General features: G+C 38.5%; 1 protein-coding gene across 9 annotated transcripts in view; it reads right to left on the bottom strand.

Moving 5' to 3' along the window:
• The window catches only part of CNTNAP5 (contactin associated protein family member 5), a 290859-nt gene that overhangs the window by 39361 nt on the left and 233130 nt on the right, over window positions 1–18368 (bottom strand). For all 9 annotated transcript variants that reach the window (XM_083841975.1, XM_083841976.1, XM_083841971.1 and 6 more), the window contains 4 exons: window positions 12007–12134; window positions 11642–11812; window positions 9357–9575; window positions 1477–1716 (listed from right to left, as the gene is read on the bottom strand). In XM_083841975.1, coding sequence (XP_083698101.1) covers window positions 1477–1716; window positions 9357–9575; window positions 11642–11812; window positions 12007–12134 — 758 coding nt within the window. The remainder of the gene's footprint in view (window positions 1–1476; window positions 1717–9356; window positions 9576–11641; window positions 11813–12006; window positions 12135–18368) is intronic.

An 18368-nucleotide genomic window follows, 5' to 3' on the forward strand; every position in this document is an offset into this window, starting at 1 on the left:
GCCCCTGATCCAGCTGACATCACCATTCCTTTGGATGAACAGAGTGCCCTCCCTTACAGTCTATTTGTCTGATGCATAGAAGGGCAGTGTACAGAGACAGGCCTCTATATTCAACAATTTTAGGGCTTGAATCATAGCTCCACAAGATGGAACAGGTCAAAATGTTGGTCAGTCAAATAAATGCTTAGTTTACTACCTTCTGACAGTTGACATGTAAGGCAATATTCTGTCTTCCCCACAGTAATGACAATAATATATTTGTCCTTTCTAGTCTTCTTTTTAAGCAAAGTCATTATTAAAACAACACATTAATCCAAAGACACTCACTGAGGGAGAACAGTAGCTTCAAAAGATGACAAATATCTAGCTGTGTGTACTCAAACTATAAGATCTCACAGTTATGTTTTCAACACGCAACACAGTCTGGCCATGAAATACATGCATGTGACAACAGCAGTTTTCCTAATGTGAGACACAGCAAAGTCAGGATGGTAATATCTTCCACTACTGGCTGATTACAAGTACTCTCTCCAATAAAGCAGATCCGCCACTATAGCAGTATCTCCTAACAGGACACTATGCGGGTATTCTATATGCCTCCCGTGACATCGGTGCCAAATCCTCAGCTCATGTAAGTGGGCATAGTTCTATGGACTTGAGTACAACTAAGCCAATTTACACCAGCAGATGATGTGGCCCACTTAGCCTGTCGCATTTGTAAAGTGAGGGGCAGTCACGGAAATTAAAACACTCACATTGCACCTTGCTGTTATTGAGCAGTGATTTTGGTAGTTTCTTCCTCTCCCAAAGAGCATGTTATCTAAACTGGTTGCTCTTTATTTGCCCTGCTCCTTTTTCTGGTGTTGGCACCAACTCCTAAAAGCCAGCAAACAGGTTCAGTGAGGACACGCTCATCAGAAACTAAACCATGCAAATCCGTTTTCTCCTGAATGTTGCACATTTATTTTTGATGTCTCTTCTTATGGCCAGGTTTAGATGGGTTATCACAGTGATAGCAACAAAAATAAAAAGATTAACTCTTTTTGTTACATCATTGTTCCAAAATTCTGTAATGAAAAGCCCTTAAGATTTTATTAAGGTGGACAAAGCTGGATGAGGTTTAAAACCAAGCAAATGAAGCATTCATACATGGGAAGAACCATCATGGAAGTTTTCAGCCCTATTGGTTAATGTCTGGACCAAGTTATATACAACTGAATACAGGAATCATGCAATACAGTTGGTAATTTAAGTAACAGTACAGCTTGAAACATCTTAATTTCTGAGGCCACCCATCACTGAAGTCAACAAGAGGAGCAGTTACAGTCCACTTAACATAAACACTTAGTGATGCTCAGAGGAAAGCTGATATTAGAACATACTTCTAATATGGTGGATACCAAGCTGACATGGATGAAATTGTGTTAGATACATTCAGAGACCGCTAAGGACTTAGGATCAAAGCTCTCTGCCTACCTTTCTTGCAGAACGGTCCTTCATAGGCCGAGTTGGTACAATCACAGTAATACCCATTATACTTCTCCACACATTTCCCTCCATTATGGCACAGGTTACCATAACTACTGCAATGTCCTGGACATCCAGGTTTAACACCAGAAGTCATTTTAGCTCTTTCTTCAAGGTCAAGTTTCTGTCCATTTAAATGCAGAGATCGAATACATCCTATAAAGCCCTTTTGTCTGGAAGCTGTTCCCCCTGAAAAAGAGAGAAAAAATAGGACATGCATTTACTGATGAGTCCACAAAGTAATCAAAGCCCTGAAGTTCAATCCATAGGTATAAATATGAATCCATTAAATTTTAAAAATATTATCTTCTGTGTATCAATGCACACTGTAGCAAAAATTGACAGATGGAAAGCCCTGGAAACTAAAGGTCTCTCTCTATCTGTAAGAAAGGACTAAAGCTGTGTCTAACTTTCCAGTTGCCCTTTTTTTCTTTTCTGCCTTATCTATTGCCCTGTTTGGTATTTAAATTGCAAATTCATTTGGGAAAAGATTAGCTTCTTTCTCATAAGTACACATATCACCTAATAAATGAGAAACTCATTTTTTTTTTCTATTTATTGCTATAGTATGGAGTATAAATAACACCCTAATCCCAACATCAGATGAGTTACACATGCTGATGAGTCCAGTTATCAAGGATAAATCATGTTCAGTGCCAGGTTTGATGGCTGAAGGGAAATGACTTTGGAGTCAGAATTTATGCATGACTGACCAACCTGATGTTGCATGTGAATGTTTGTTGTAGGCAAGAAACATGAGTTTGGGTTACAGTTGTGAAATTTATTACAATTGTTAAACATAATTGCATTTCTTTGTGAAGAACAAAGCTGTATGGATTTTAGCAAGAGAGCAGTCCAGTCTCTATAGGCTAATGAGCATCTTAGCTGCCCACTGAAATTTCGAACAGTGAAATGAATAGTTTTCCCTTAGGAGGTGGTCTCTCACAATAATAGTAATTATTGATGACAGTCAGAGTACTTTGTGAAAATATCAACATTTTTATTATCGTAGGCTTTGTTAGGCAGTTGCCAATGTTTTGCTCTCAAATTTACTACAATTTTGATTGCTGCTATGAAATCTAACTCTGGCCGACGAATTAATAGCACTTGTAGCCCTTGAAATGCTAGCTTTATTGATAATGCATCAATAAAGAAGAAAGAAGTATGAAAGAAGTTATCTTTCCAAATTCTTCTTCTATAGAAGTTTGCTCAATTACAAAATGCATAACTGATCTTTTGATGAATCCCTGTAGGAGAGCATCTTTTCTGTCACAAATTGTTTAATTAAATCAAGACTTCTGCAAACTATGAGAATGAAACAACAGTCTGAAAAGCAATCTCACCAAAACAGTATTGTTCCGTTATACTATTCCGACTTATTTTTCTTTCTGGTACGCTAACAGCAGAAGTACTGGATTTGAATTACAATAACTAAATTCAAGATAGTATGTGTAAGAGGGGTTTACTTTATACTAATATTACGGTGTCTTTCTCAGTGAAACAAACATTTTCAAAATCTTATTAAGCCAATTGCTCTTTCCAGATGAATGAACGTTAACTTACTTATTTTAAAGGCCCTCTGAGCACAACAATTGGGCCTTTTGCATTTGCACTGTGTACACATGATCCTTTTCTTTGGAGATTTTGCTCCAAAACCAAACACACCATACAAAATTTTCAGTAATGTCTAAATAAGAAGGAATGTGATTTCTCCCTTTAAAATTACTGGTTACTCTGTTTTCTCTTATACGGGTAGTTACCACAAATTTTTCAAGGATAAATGAAAATTTCCTTGACTCCGTTTGGCACACAAACAAATTCCAGCTGGTACATTTAAATGTAACACTTTAAAGGAACTATTGTTAAGTATTCTACAGATGTCATGTTTACTGAACTGCCCATATTTTTACTGCTCGCTGTAGTGCTTTGGAAAGCTGCATAATACAAGTTTCTTACTCTTCTCCTCTTCTAATGTCTGGAGATTATAGAGCTTAACAGAGACCATCTATCCAATCCTAGATCCACACAGCATCGATTAAGCAAATCTGTTTATTATTTGGGCATTATGGAAGTTTTCCTCTATTGACCAGAACTAATCTTCAAATACATTCTGTGGAAGTCGAGAAAAATGGAAAACAAACAAAAAAAAATCTTTCCCAAATTAGAGTAGGAAGAATTAGCAAAGCCTAATAGGTCTGTTGGACTACACAATTTCATGCATGCAATCTAAATGTTTTGTTCAGGAAAACAGATTTTAAGATAATCTTCAGGTACAACAACAACAACAAAAAACAGGGTTAAACGGGGTTAAAGTTGCAAATGTGCAACGCCACTTTCAGAAAGGTACTTATGCAGCTGAATTTTACTGAAAAGCCTTGGGGCAGAAAAGAGAGAGTCTGAGAGGAGGGGGCAAGAAGCACAACTGAGCACCAATAGTATAGCTTAGTGACACAACTGCATAATATATTAAGGTTCTATCAGTGAACTGAGGATTTACTTTTAAAAGCAAAGGCTTTTTTGTTAGTAAGAACTGGATTAGGGAGGCTGAAGTGAAGAATGTTAGGAGTGTTCTTGTTTTATGTAATGGATGCTAAGAAAATGATAGGGTATGAGAGTGTAAGAACAACAACTATCATTACTTGGGAGTAGGAGAACTTGCTATGATATTATTCAGAAGACATCCAAGTCACACTTGTTAGTCTCAGACTAAAAGTTGTAGTAAGCAGTCAGGATACACAAGAATTTAAGCCTAGTCCTGGCCTTTAAAACATCCAAAAGTGTCCCCAGATTCTTTTAACAAGAGCAACATCAAACAGGCAAAATATGTCCCTTCTTATTCTCTCCTTCCTTTTCTCTGTCCCCCAAGAAAGTTTCTCAGATATTGACTCTGCCTGTGGTATGTTGTTTTTGCACCACTTAGAAGAGACAGAGGAGATTTCCCCAAGGATTCCTCACACCATTGCTCTCAAGATAAAAGCAGGAACCCAAGCACTTAACTTTGCCAGTCTCTTTAACATACCAAATAAGTAGAACAAAAATTTCTGATCAAGGCTGTAGGCATGAAAGTAACCTCTCAGGATTTTTATTTTGCTTCTCTGATGTTACAAGTCCGAGTGCAAATCCTGTTCTAAAAGAGGTCTGTGAAGATGTCTTTCCACTCTCCTCCCCATCCTGGGGTGTTATGAACACGCCTTCACTGGATAAGACAGCACATTTCATCTCAGACTACAGCATCAGAGAAGATGGTTACAGAACTCCTCTTGGACAACAAAGATACGCCAGAAGATGCAGTATCCAAAGTCACTCATTTTAAATACTGAGGGTGAGTCCATTGAAGGGAAGGATTTTTGTCTGTTCCTTCAGACCAAATTGGCCTGCTGCTTGTGCCAAATTGGCCTGCTACTGCACAGAGTTCGGTCAAGCTGATATTATTCAGCTTGTTAACTTGTTCAGGATTTGATCCTTCTACTGTAATTTTTTTTCAAATTAACAGAGGAACATAACCAGGTACAAGGATATCTATCCTATTGCTGAGGATTATAAAGCAGCCAGAAGCAGTTAGATACCCAATGCCCTCTAAAAGAAAGTGAGAAATGGGTTTCCAGTTCCTTTAGGCTGCTCTAAAATTTGAGCTTGTTTGATTTTGGGTAATCCTCAATGTACTGGCAATGAAAATTCATTTCTCCCTTTCGCATTGCACACACAGAGAAAGCTATCCCAGAAGCCCGTCACATACTCCACGTGTGCCAATGTTGCCCTTAAGCAGACTGTCTTTATTCTAAATTATTTTAACAAGTGCAGTCATAGAAAAACTCTTTTTGGTACTACTTAGATAAATACCTAAGTACCTTATGAGTCAATTACACAATAAACACACCAGCTAATCATATAAACATTGCATAATCCACCCTTTTGCCTCTTACTGACTATTCATAACTATTTTGCCTTAACAGAGAGAAACCATAATTGAATACGGTCAGACATTTATAGAAAGTGATGGAATAAAACAAGAATTGTAAAGCTGAATCCTGTCACATTGTATTGCTATTGATAACAGGGAGAAAGGAGAGGTATTAGATTTGAACTGCTCTATTTTGACTCCTCTCCTTTTGCTTTTACCTCCAGGTAAATCCAGTAAGGAAAGTACACTTTCTATGGCATGTGTAAGAAATCATCACTGCAGTGGAATCCTAGGAGCATCATGCACTGAAGATTTCTTGCACATGGTATGTGGCTGCTGACTTGCTCAGACAGAACAAATGCTTAGGTTCTGCTCCCCCAAGGGTGAACATCCCCAAATACAGACATGTAGGGAAAATGCCACCTTGGCAAAATGCAAGAACAGACAAAACCACTGCATTAAGTACAAAGCAGTGTAATGAAAGGTGTCTTAAACTTCCAAGGAAAGCTAGGCCTCCTCAACTCCAATCCTTACAAAATATTTAAAGGCTGATTAACTTGCTCAGAACATCAGTATCGTTGGACCAGAAGTAAACGAAGCACACCTCAAAGACCACTTAAAACTGACTGCTTTGTTAAGTTTTCTTGAGAAGGCTTCTGTTCAACTTTCTTTGTAATAAATCGCAGAAAGCTAAAAGTTTGTTTGTCAGACCAACTTGAAAATAAAACAAAACAAAACCACCATGAATACACAAACTTAGGAGCAAAATCTTTCTATTACAAACAGTCTTAAATGTATCTAATTCTCAGATTAAGGAGGAAAACTCTGGGCAAAACTTAAGCAAACAAATTGGTCAGAAAACAGAAACAGTTGACAGGGAATTAGTTGATCCAAATTAGCAGAACTCTTTTGAAATTATGTTATGTGCCAATTGCCCCTGTAGTCGAATTTTATAAAAGCCCAGGTTTATATGTGATATACAGTATATAACCCTCCAAAAGTAAAAGAGACAAAACAGTCTCACATATGCTGTACATATATGCTGATTGCTCTCAAGCAAAATGAAAATGATCATAGTTTGAAAGCTAAAATGGATATCCATTCAATCATCATTTTAGTGGCACATGCTGCTAATACAGTTTCTTTACCCCAAAGGATCAATAAATCTTTCCAAAAGATAAATAAAGTAAATTTTGATATTGAGCTCTATTTATGAGATTTACAAAATATTTGAATTGATTCTGGAAAAGAATCAAGAACAAAAAAAGGTTCTATCTTAACGACTTTCACAATGAAAACAAAGTTCTATGTTTAAATGAAAAAAATTTATGAAGATTAAATTTAAATATACTTGGAAAAGTTTTAAAACAGCAAATCACATCAGTTACATAGATCATTAATTAAGAATGTGAATACTAACTGTGGAAGCCCCTTAATCACTGTCAGTATGCATACTGCTGCAGAAACAAATATGTTGTGGATTATGGAAGAGGAGAATAATATGTGCTGCTGTTTCTTTCCTTTTTTTTACAATCAATGTTGTTTATGCATTTATTTTTCAGATGGGATAAAATTCGCTCTGCATGGTTCAGGTATTAAATCAGTTGGTTCCTATTAGAGACTGGAATGAGACCTTCAGCAGAGACAAATTATGCCACATCTGTGTATTGTTGGACTTCTGCCACCTTTCCCTGAAGTATCTGGGGACTTCAGGGAAAGGGTTAGAATCAGAGACCATTCAGGTTTCTATCTCTTCTGGCTGCTCTTAGAAAAACTCAGATCACCACAGACAGTTTTGACCTTCAACGTGGTTTTCCGTGGTAGAGTTAAGGGCCAAAACCCACTCTTATAAGCAATAGTATTTACTCAACCTTGCGTTCAGGGTTCAGTAAAAATGTGTATGAAAAACTGAATGCAGTCAAATTACTGAAAGTGAGAACTTTCTATCCCTCTACTGAGATAAAGTAACTATGTCCTAGGGTATACTGTAAATACTAAGTATAATCAGAGAAAAAAATACATAGGGTTGAAAGTTGCTACTGGAGATCAACTGGTCTAACCTCTTCCTCAAGGTATGCCTACATTCATAGTTAGATCATGTTGCTCAGGGTCTTTTCTAAGAAAGTTTTGATTGTCTCTGAGCATGGAGATCACACAGTCTCTCTGGGCACCTGCTTCAGTGCTGCACTACTCTCATTGTGAAGATGACTGTTTCCCTTACCTTTCTGCAGCCTGCAGGCTACAACCCTGCTAATACAGCCTTGTGTGCAGCCCACAAAGGCACACTGTAGATTCACTTCTCCACCAAGGCCAACAGGACCTTTTCTGATCAGTGGCTACCCATCCAATCAATCCCCGGTTTGCATGGATGCATCACTATTCTGCCCGAGGTATGTGGCTTTGCATTTGTCTTTGCTGATAACCTCCTACTGGCACATTTCTCCAGTTTGTTGGGGGTCCTTATCTACCTTGGATTTCCATGATGCAACTCATTGATTATCACTTTAAAATCACCATGAAGTTGGTTCCAGTAACCGGTTTATTATGCAGAGAAAAAAGATTATACGCAGATACTGCTTTTCAGATGCGAGACAGTAAGCAGCTAAGACATATCTGATAGATGGCATGATAATACCTTCATTTTTACTCCTTTAAAAAGAAACAGACCAAAAATTTGTAAAAAACTATCAATTCATTAAGTTCTCTAAGTCTTCTGTTTGCAAACTGTAGCTTGGTTAGACTTCTCTGATGTTTCTAAGATGTCTAGCAGCCCAACCCTACTGTCCTCAGGCCCTGTCTCTCATGGAACCTCTTTCTAGGATCATCATTTGAGGAACAAGTGATAAGCAGCATGCTTCACACCAGAAAGCAGAAACCTTGTACTGTGACAGTTTTAACAGAAATAAGTTCTTCAGTGGACTTTTCTCAGGCTGAGAGAACGTTTTAGGTACAAATCAGTTGCTATGAGGGAAGGACTCTTGGTCAATGATACAACTCTATTTATTAACAAATTCATTCCTTCTGTTCAGACCCCAGTAATTATTGCACACATACTCTCTAACAAGCTCAAATAAATACCTCAAAATCTTCTTAATTCAAGAGGTGTGGATACACAGGTAAACTTTACTAAAATTAGTTGACAGACTGAGGTTTGCCACACCATTTTGGCTAAATAAGAGAATTCATTTTAAGGAAAGAATTGGTAATTATTTGCACAGCCCTGAATAAGAAGCAGGTTACAACCTACTCCATCACAGCATGGAGTACTCAGAGAAGCAGTGTCTGAATATTGAAAAGGGAGAAGACCCTTTGTTATCCCAGATTATATTATCAAATACAAGCTGGTCCACCCCTAGTTTTCATTTACATGGAAGACAGAGAAACAAACTATATGCAAACAGAGGTTTTTGTTTGTTTGTTTGTTTTGTTCAAGAACACCTTCAGTTAAAATAGCTGCATTTGCTTTGGCTGTGTTCATAGTTCTCTCACACACACACTTTATAGCCAAATGGCAGGCGTGTTTGAAGGAACAGATTTTAAGCACATATTGTCATCAAGCTTTGCCACTGTAACTTACAAGAATGTATGCCTTTTACATTGCATCGCAAAAGATCACATTTCCTACAGCAAATTACGTAGTCAGTGCTGCACAAAAGGAAATAAATAATTCTTTTGCAACAAATATGTTTCATGCACTCTTAGACCCTAAAAATGCCAGTTAGTATCGTAAGGCTAACCTTTCTGTACTAAGTGCTTTGAGTGCAAAGGTAGTAGTTTGGGTTTGATTTATGTTGCTTATGAAGGAGCAGAAAAGGAAGAGGCAGAACTAGGTTACCACACCTAAGCTCAGCAGTGAAACAACAGCATTACCAAGGCATAGACATAGAAATACTGCACACATCTGCAGAAACCCTTAAATGGTCCCTACCTACAAATAATTGGCTGTTGAGCTGCAAGCGGAAGTGCCCCTCTGCAGGTGCCTCCAGGACCTTCTTGGGGAGATTATCCACTTGCAGAGATGTTTGCTTGAGGTTCCGCTCTGCTCGGACATAGTGCCACTGGTTGTCATTCAGGGGTGTGGAAGACTGCACGATTGCTTCTGTGGGGCCATTCCCAACATCTACAGAGAAGATTATCTCTTTGGGGGCTGGAACACACAAATAGATGTAAAGAGAAAGTAAAGATCTGAATTAAATAGTGGTTTTGACATCAAGAAATCTTACATAAATATAGGGTCCATTAACTTTTATGTCAGCAAATAGTACAGCATCATTTACCTCCCATCTTCTACCCAGCAGCTTATATGTAAATCTAAGCCAGCAGCCTCACTGTTTGATCTCTGCTGTGAATACACTTGGCTGTGGGTACCCATCTTTTTTTTTGCTATAACAATTATGGTGCCCTAGAAATTGTAATTTATTCTCTTTTGGAAGTAAAAGTGCCAAACACTGTACTAAAGTCACACAAAAGCACTTGGACAAATAATGCTGAGATGGTGGAAAGGATGAAGGAACTGTTTCTGACTAAATCTTTCAAACTGCATGTTCTTAACAGAACTTGGTTATATGTGGTTGGAGAGAAACCTTCAAGCATTTGTTTGCATGCATAAGCCTGACCCAGGAAGCAAGGTAGAAACAGAAGGGGAAAAAAAAAGTTCACTGGTGATCCTAAACTAAAGGGTCATATGTAACATGTCCAGAGATAGCAAGGCTCCTAGAAACAGAACAGTAACTGAAAAACAACAGTAATATGAAGGAGTCCATCTTCCTCTGCTAGAAGCCTGAAAGGGGCCAGAACTCTTTATTTGTTACTAATTATTTTCTTCCTAAAATGCTAAATACACCAAAAAGGGCAAGAACCAGGCCCACAGACCGCACAACAACCAGAAGGTTTTGGATTGAATACTCGTAAAAACCTGTTATTTTCAAGCCCAACAAATTGGATTGGTCTGGTTTTGGAAGCTGCTTCTTAGATAGTTAAGATAGGAAACACTCCATAGGGAGAGACAAAGATCTATTCTGAGCCCCTGCATCTGGTAAAAGGCCATTTCCTTTTGAAGCAGCTGGTCTGTGGAGCTTCCTTGATACAAGGCCTTTAGGCTGCAAATTCCATCTGGCAGAAAGAAACACACCACATAACTACCAATGAGAAGCCCAAGTTTAAAAGAAAAAACTTTCTTCAAATTTTTAAATAACTTATTTCTCTGGGAGCCCACGTATAACATACTTTCAGAAACTTTCACTAAACAATCCTCTTAATGGCTTGCAATATTTGTCATATATTTGACACCAAAACGCCATTTTTACTTCTATATCCCTGAGAATGAAATGCAGTACACTGAAGTACAACCAAATTGGACTTTGATGTGCAATTAACAGTAAATCATACCTCATTACCTTGTGATAATGCACCGTGACATTTACCATTGGTTTAATGAATTGAAGGGCCTCGGGGTCCATTTTTATTAAATTTTATGTTGGGGTTACCATAAGCATATTATAAAATGCATAGCACTCAGTTTGTTTTTCCTAAGCTTGACAGAATTTGGAATACAGAAGCCATATTTCATGTCAAAGCCACAGTACCCTTCTGTCACTAATAAAAATTTGAAGTCATCAGAACAGGAGTGAGGTAAAAACCTACTCACTAATTAAGTTCCCTACTCCTCTCTTTTATACATTAAGTTGCAGTTGTACTGCAGTCATTTATTAGATTTTGAAGTATTCAATGCCCATAACAGCTTACCCTGCATTAGCACTGTGGTCTTCATAGGCTCTCACCTCATAGTACAGTACCCTACACACTGAATTCCTCTGAAACACTAGGATTGCATCGTACTGGACATATCATTGAAAAAGAAATAAAAGTAACCATGAGAGTTGTTTGTATTAAATTTTGCATCTCTCGACTAAAATTGCAGTCTACAGGCATGTCTGCTGAGTAGCTCTTTCTCTAAGGAGGTAAAATGGGGAAAAAATCCTGTAAATTTAGTCACCTCTCGGTTTAGGAAAGAAGAACTGAATCACAATAAGGTGAAACAAAATGACCAACATTATACAGAGACACTCTGGCAGGAGAGAGAAGCCTGTGTCTCCATCTTATCCTCTCCAGGCTCTTCCAAAAGTCCCAAGACAGAAGTAAAATGTCCTTCCCAGTTTCCTGCTCCTGTCAAATTGGGCAAATACATTGTGATTTCCCCATGGTGAAACTTACAGCTTATTTCAACTCGTATGAAGTCCTTAATCCCCAGGTTTTCCAAGAATACCCCAGAGGGAGCTGTGGTTTTGAAGAAGAAGGAGATGTCCGCGCTGACCTCGGCATGGAAGGTGGGGAAGTGCAGGTAGGAGGCCTCTGTGTTGAAGGAAGCTGCGTTCCAGAACTGCCCTGCAAACACAACCCCCTTCTCTGTAGTTAAATTGGCACAGGACAGCAGCTGTGAGCTGCACGTGGAAAGATAGCGTTCATGAGATAAACACGTTTAAAAAACAAACAACGAAACAAAACAAAGTAACATCAAAAAAAAAGAAAAAAAAAGGGACGTACTGTTCCTCTAGAAATTGAGAAGAGCTAGTACTCACTGTCTCCATAGCAACGCAAAGGGCCAATTTTCCAGGCAGCCTCAGAATTTGATCTGTTTGTGTCAGTGATCACTATCTGAGTTACAGGCAAATGGTCTTTGAAAGCAAGGAGGCCGGTATCATTTGTCCTGGATTATAATAAACAAACAAAAAGAGACATTAACCACAGACAAATCCCCAGCATTCCTCACGTAAGGCAATAGCTGAAAGATGCTTACTTAAATGTATTTGCAGACTTACTATAAGACTTGTGACCAGTACACATTGCTTAAGATACATACATGCACACATATGTTCTATGCTCAGACACAATACTGACCCCCCGAAGACACTGCATTTTGATACATGATACTGTCTGGTATCTAGCTGTGCTGAACGCTGGTGAAGCAGAGGCAGAGTGCTGCCCTTTTGCCTGACGGACATTAATGTAAAACAGGCTCTATTGGGTTTCCTCAGCAGGATGAATTTGATGTGGATCAGGTATAAGCCCAAATCTGAATTTCTGTTAAGTTAGCCAGAGACAGACAATGGCATTTGTGCTGGTTTTATGCTTTATCCTAGCAGGAGAAGGACATGTGATACCTGATGCAGCGTGCTGTTAGCATGGGGCCGCCAGACAATACCTGATCCAGCTTGAAGATGGCTAGTATACAATCGACTCAGCACACTGCAGACAGTTGAATTGGCAGTGAGTTTGCAGTGGATCAGCCCTTTGCATTACACGTCTGAAATTTTTGGGTCGGCAGCTGAAATAATAAAGGCTGATTTACTGTATTGCCCAACTACAGTCTCTTGTTTGTATCAGCTGCGTTTACTGTTGAGCTATTAACTTACACATGACTGCTAAAAAGGAAGAGAATGGGAAGATTATTTTCTTTTTAGTCTGAGTGTCTTGGGGAAAGCAGTGTCCTCAAAGTGAAGCATGACATTTCATGGCAGCCCTCTGGTCCCTAAAATGATTCAGTAGCTTTGACTCTGGCAGGGTATACAGATGCACATTCATTCCACCTTTCTTCAAGGACTTAACCAAGTCCCTCAGGCATCCAGCCCTGACCTTACCAGAGCTGAAATCCCCTCTGGAGGTATTTCTCTATCTATTGATTACAGAGAGACAAGTGCTACTGCATCTCATCTCCAAAGTGATGTGTTCATCTTCCCCTAACTCTTACTCAGGGCTGAAGTCTGTTGTGAATCCAAGCACATAAGTCTGGTACAGCATTCTTCATAGAGCCAAACCTCAGTAGTTTTGGAGAAAAGGAACCCTAGGTCTGCATGGCCAAGCAACCTGCATGCAGGGTCTGGACTGATCTCACCCATATGCTCAGAGGGGTAAACTTCATGCTGCACACAGGGATGGCAACAACGACCAGACACAAGGTAACAATAATCCCAAATTTATAGCCACTCTCTTTTATGCATACATGAAACAAAGCCTCAGGAAACAGATCGCACTTTTTGAGTGAAATCATTGCCAAGGAGTCTGACATCCTAGGCAGGATCCCAGACTATATGCTGCTCAAAATGCCACCTTCCACAAACGTACCCCTCATTATAGTTCCAGCTGTGGGAATAGACATGATATTTCAGCAAAGAAGTAATCAAGATGAACAACACAGCTGTGCTCTGACACAACCTCGGATGTTTACTTGTCTAACTGCTCTATTCTGATTAATGTTACAAGACATAGAAGGGGCATTTTCATCTTTTTGATAAAGGCTGCAAACATTTCATTTATTTTTCATTGTTTCTAACTGCATGCAGCAACAGTTAATTGTCTTGTAATTCCAAGGAGAAAAGGAAAAGTACTTTCTTTGACCCTAACATTTTTTCTTGCTTCAGTCTGACGTAGATAATTACAAAATGCAGAAAGATGAAATTCCCACACATAAGACAGAGTGATGCCTTCAACAGAGACTGACACCTTCAATAGAGACCGACATGGAAATGTACCATGTATGAAAATCAAATGTACGTGGTCTCCAAACCTCTTCATTGAGGCCTGTCAGAAGCACTGTCATGTAGCTTATTGTATCAATCCTTGAAAGTCAGTGTAAATGCTCTCAACAGATTATGAAACAGTTGTAACAGAAGCTGATCTATTTGAGTATTTCTTAGGAAGATAATTAAATAAAGCATTTCAGGGCATAGTAGGAAGAAAAGTAGGTAGAATGAATGAAAGAAAGGCAGAAAGATTTACAGAAATAGGACATAAAATATGCAATATACACATGAATAACTAAATGACATTTACATTAAAAAATAAAAAAGATTTTTCACCAAATATCCAGGGGTTTTTCCTGCAAATTTATTTTTATTCAAAAAAATAGTGCAGACTTTTGACTAGCTATGATCAATATTACAATAAAAATCAGTACCTTCCTGCAGCTACTGCTGAAGATACTTACAAAAAAAAATAAACGAAATGGTGATATTTTAAAGATATCTATTCCACATCTCTGAGAACTGCATCACTTATTAGATAGTCTGTTATATTGCATGAAGTTCTTTTATATCGAACTTTATGACTCTGAGTTTTTACTAGTTATAAGCCAGCGTTACTGAGAACTTTAGTAGCACAGCTCATTTGTGAGAAAGAAAAATATTCAAAAACAATAAAAATCATCACTTTTATGTTAATGTATTGAAAACTCAATCAAGTTTCTCTGGAAGCTCAAAAAGCACATTTCATGTATTCTAATCTCTCTCACAGAAGAAGAAAAAAAAAGACTTGTACAAGAATACATGCCTCATACTGAAATAAAGCCTATCAGAAACATTCTACCCTTTAGAGAATGTGTTTAGAATGGAAACAACATACCTATTGTCACAGTTAATTACTATTATTCCATGATGAGTAATCAAATTTTCGGTGAAAAATCAACACTTAGGATGTTTCAGCTAAGAAAAGCAAAAAAGATATTTGAAGACACTATAAAGCAACTTGTGGAAGCTAAAGTTTGAGTATCTTGAATTCACGGCCTTTTAAGTTAAGCTTATTTCAAATTCAATTTCTTATAAAGCACCATGGTTCCTCATCTCTTTATGTGGTGCATCATGGTAGCCTCTCAAACACAGTGTATTATGTCTCTGAGAGGAGCAAGAGAGTTTCACGTACCTGTACAATCATTTCCTGCAGGCACTATTGTAGCACTACAAAATACAAATATTCCAGGATTTGGACAAAACATTTGGAATTTTGCCTGAAGAGGGCTTGAGGGTTCACTTTTAATCTACCACAGTTGTCAAAGAAAAGGTGTTATTACCTGATTAGAAAGCACCTGCGTTACAATGTGCACACATAGGATTTAGTCTTTTAAACAAAAATAAAGCCTTGTTAGATTCACTGCTTTTGCATTTGTTCCCTGAGCTAGATTTTACATATATGTATTTTAATTTAACATTTCACATACACTTAAGAACAGATTATACTTGGTTTTCCACAACTGCTTCTCAGCTTTGCCAAAAACACTACTTTATTTCTCTCAGCAGGCTTCACATAGCACTCCATGTCCACTTCTACCGAGTGCACTTTTTGCACCAGGCTACGTCCCACTTCTCAACACCAGCGGGTCCTGCCTGTGCGATGCTCTTTGGCCAGGAATGTGAGTTAAGACCTGATTTCACACAAATCAAAACAGTCTTTATCCCATTCTTGAAAAGAGTTCTGTACGCACAGAATATGGTGCAAATAAATTTGGGAAGAACTTCTGCTTATCTGACTAAGCATTCAGTTCTGCACAAATTCAGATGAAAATTTTAATGTTTTTCGGAGTGTGGAAAGCGCCTTCAGTTAATGCCCCTTTCTCTAAGCTCTTTGCAAGAAGAGCATTATCAATTTGTACTTACCAAAACAAAAACAAAACCAATAGAGCCTTTTAAATTTAATTACCAAAATACTTTTTAGCTATGGGTATTAAATACAGTTGGATGTCAACTGTGGATCCATGTCTGAGTATTAATGGCATTGACCTTAAGGACTTCCTCAACAAGTTATGAGGCAGGTTACACATCAAGCAAATCCTCTACATATGAGAAAAAAACAAACAAACAAACAAACAAAATCACGTTTCATTGCAAATGCAGCAACACTAAATGCGATAGTGCATCTGGTTACTTTACAGCACAGTACAGGTAGTCCTACCTGTAAATGATGAATAACTATTTTGATGGTAACATTAGGAGACTATTTTTCTTTTTCCTGCATACTAATAAATACTCCAAAAGTTCTCACTCTGTGGTATCCCAACAGCATAAACCATCATATATTGGTAACCTCAAAGTAGCTGTTTCCATATTTTTGTCTACCATATGTTAGACCAGTAGTGTCATTAGACATAATTTCTTCTCATATGATCCTCTATTGGTATGTTTTCTTTTTATACATTAATGAAAACTTTGTTGGGGTCTGTGACTCTCTAGCTCAGATATTCAGGACAGATTTTGATGAACACGGTACATTTGGGGAAAAGAACGCTAGCAGCAGCAGAGGTCAATGAACAGCATTAGGAATAGGCCAGCAAAACAGGCTTCCGTCACATAAAGTTTTGAGCCTTGTGCAGGACAGATCATTAATAATCCAAAGGAATACATTTTAATTACTATCTTGCAAGTCACATTAATGAAAAAAACAGCAGCAGAAGGGGACATATGTAACCGGTGAGGGCAAAATGCAGTTGCTGCTGGAATTAGAAAAGAGAAACAGAGAGAGTTTGGTAATGATAGTAATGAACTGATTCCTGACACCTCAGGGGCCTGCTACAGTCAGCTCTCTGCAGGCAGCTTTTCTACTTTGTTGACAAATGCAGCCATGAAGGCAGATATGCAAGACAGCTCTATACAGGCCAGGTCACCTCCGGCAGGGTTTATTTATGAGCTTGCATCAAGTGCTCTACAGAGTTGCCTACCCTGCTTCTGAGGCAGTGGATTCAGCGTGGGATAGTGGCTGAGCAAACAAAACCTGTCAAATCCAGGCTCGTCAGAAGCTGGGTTTCTTTGCCCTGCTCTCCTCAGCCCTTCCAGTTTCAGCACCCCAGCTCTGGCAGAACTCTGCACAAATACAGCTTGTCCAGAGAGGGCCTCATTCACCTCCTTGGGGCTTTCCTCCTCCTTGAACAATGAACAAAGCCAGATATACTCAATACATCTCAGGGACACACAGTGGGTTTGACAATAATAGTATCTCACCTCACCCTTTTTTTTTTTTTTTCCTTCCTTCATGCCCTGTGGTTCCCTCATTGCCTGCAGTACCTCAAAGGCATGGTAAAGATGTGAATGTGCATTACTATGGAAATAGGAAGACTGAAAGGCTTAGTTTTCCAGTGACAAAGGCTGTTCTGGAAGATAAAAGAAGAGGATACTCCTATACCAATATCTTGTGTATACATCTATAGAGGGGACTCCTATAGTTTGAATAATAAAATTAGATGATCCATATAAAAGAAGGTCCTTCAGTTATTGGTCACAATCAGCAAATGCCCACCAAAGTCTGTTGAGACACCTGAGATTTTTTTTTTTGTAAAAAATGAATTTCAGAGATGACATTCTTTCTGTACAAAATAAAAAGCTGTAAAGTTCCCCAAATTCACAAGGTATTCCAGTGAATGCAGTCAGCAAGAAAGAGGTTTGGTTTGATGATTGGCTTCAATCAAGCAGTTGCATTTGAAGTGAAAAATGGATTCTAGACAGAGAGACCAAAGTAGCAAATGGACTTCAGGACAGTCATGCACCACCATGGCATGAAAGAGGTTCCTCCCATTTCAGTGAAATGTTTGGTGAGCAGCAAGACTTTCGCTGCCAAGGCAAGAGAATTTTCCTTGAGATGAAAGACAACCTGGGAGAGTTGTTTAAGGATCTGAAGGATCTCTAGAATGGTCTGATGATAGTGCAACCCTCCATGCATTTCAGAAATGCTTTATTCTTCAGATCTGTTTTAAACCTTTCCCCAGTAATGCCTACATCAAGAACACACCTTCTTTTTGAAATAGGGCACATCTTTTAGGAAGACAATCTCTTTCAAGGTAACTGCTTGAAGTGATGGCAAATCCGTCTCATCTACACATAACTTGTTCCAATAGTTAACTATTCTCAGTTGGGGAAAGGGAAGAGAGAGGAAGAAAAGATTTTTTGGACTAAATTTAACTTCAGCTTGCAGCTACTGGACCTCAGTGAATTTTCCCATCCACTAGCAAGAGCTTTCAACAACTCTCCTTTTTTGGAGGCATGCACAAACTACAGTCAAGTCATATTTAACACCTTTCGAGATCCCTTACTTGGGGTCAGGGTGCCAGCCTGTGCCTCTCCTCCCTCAGCAGAGGTCATCTCCCATTCCCTAGTAAATACCAACAAGTTACTCCACTGTTCTG

This window comes from Anser anser (assembly GCF_964211835.1).
Source record: "Anser anser genome assembly, chromosome: 6".
Lineage (NCBI taxonomy): Eukaryota > Metazoa > Chordata > Aves > Anseriformes > Anatidae > Anser > Anser anser.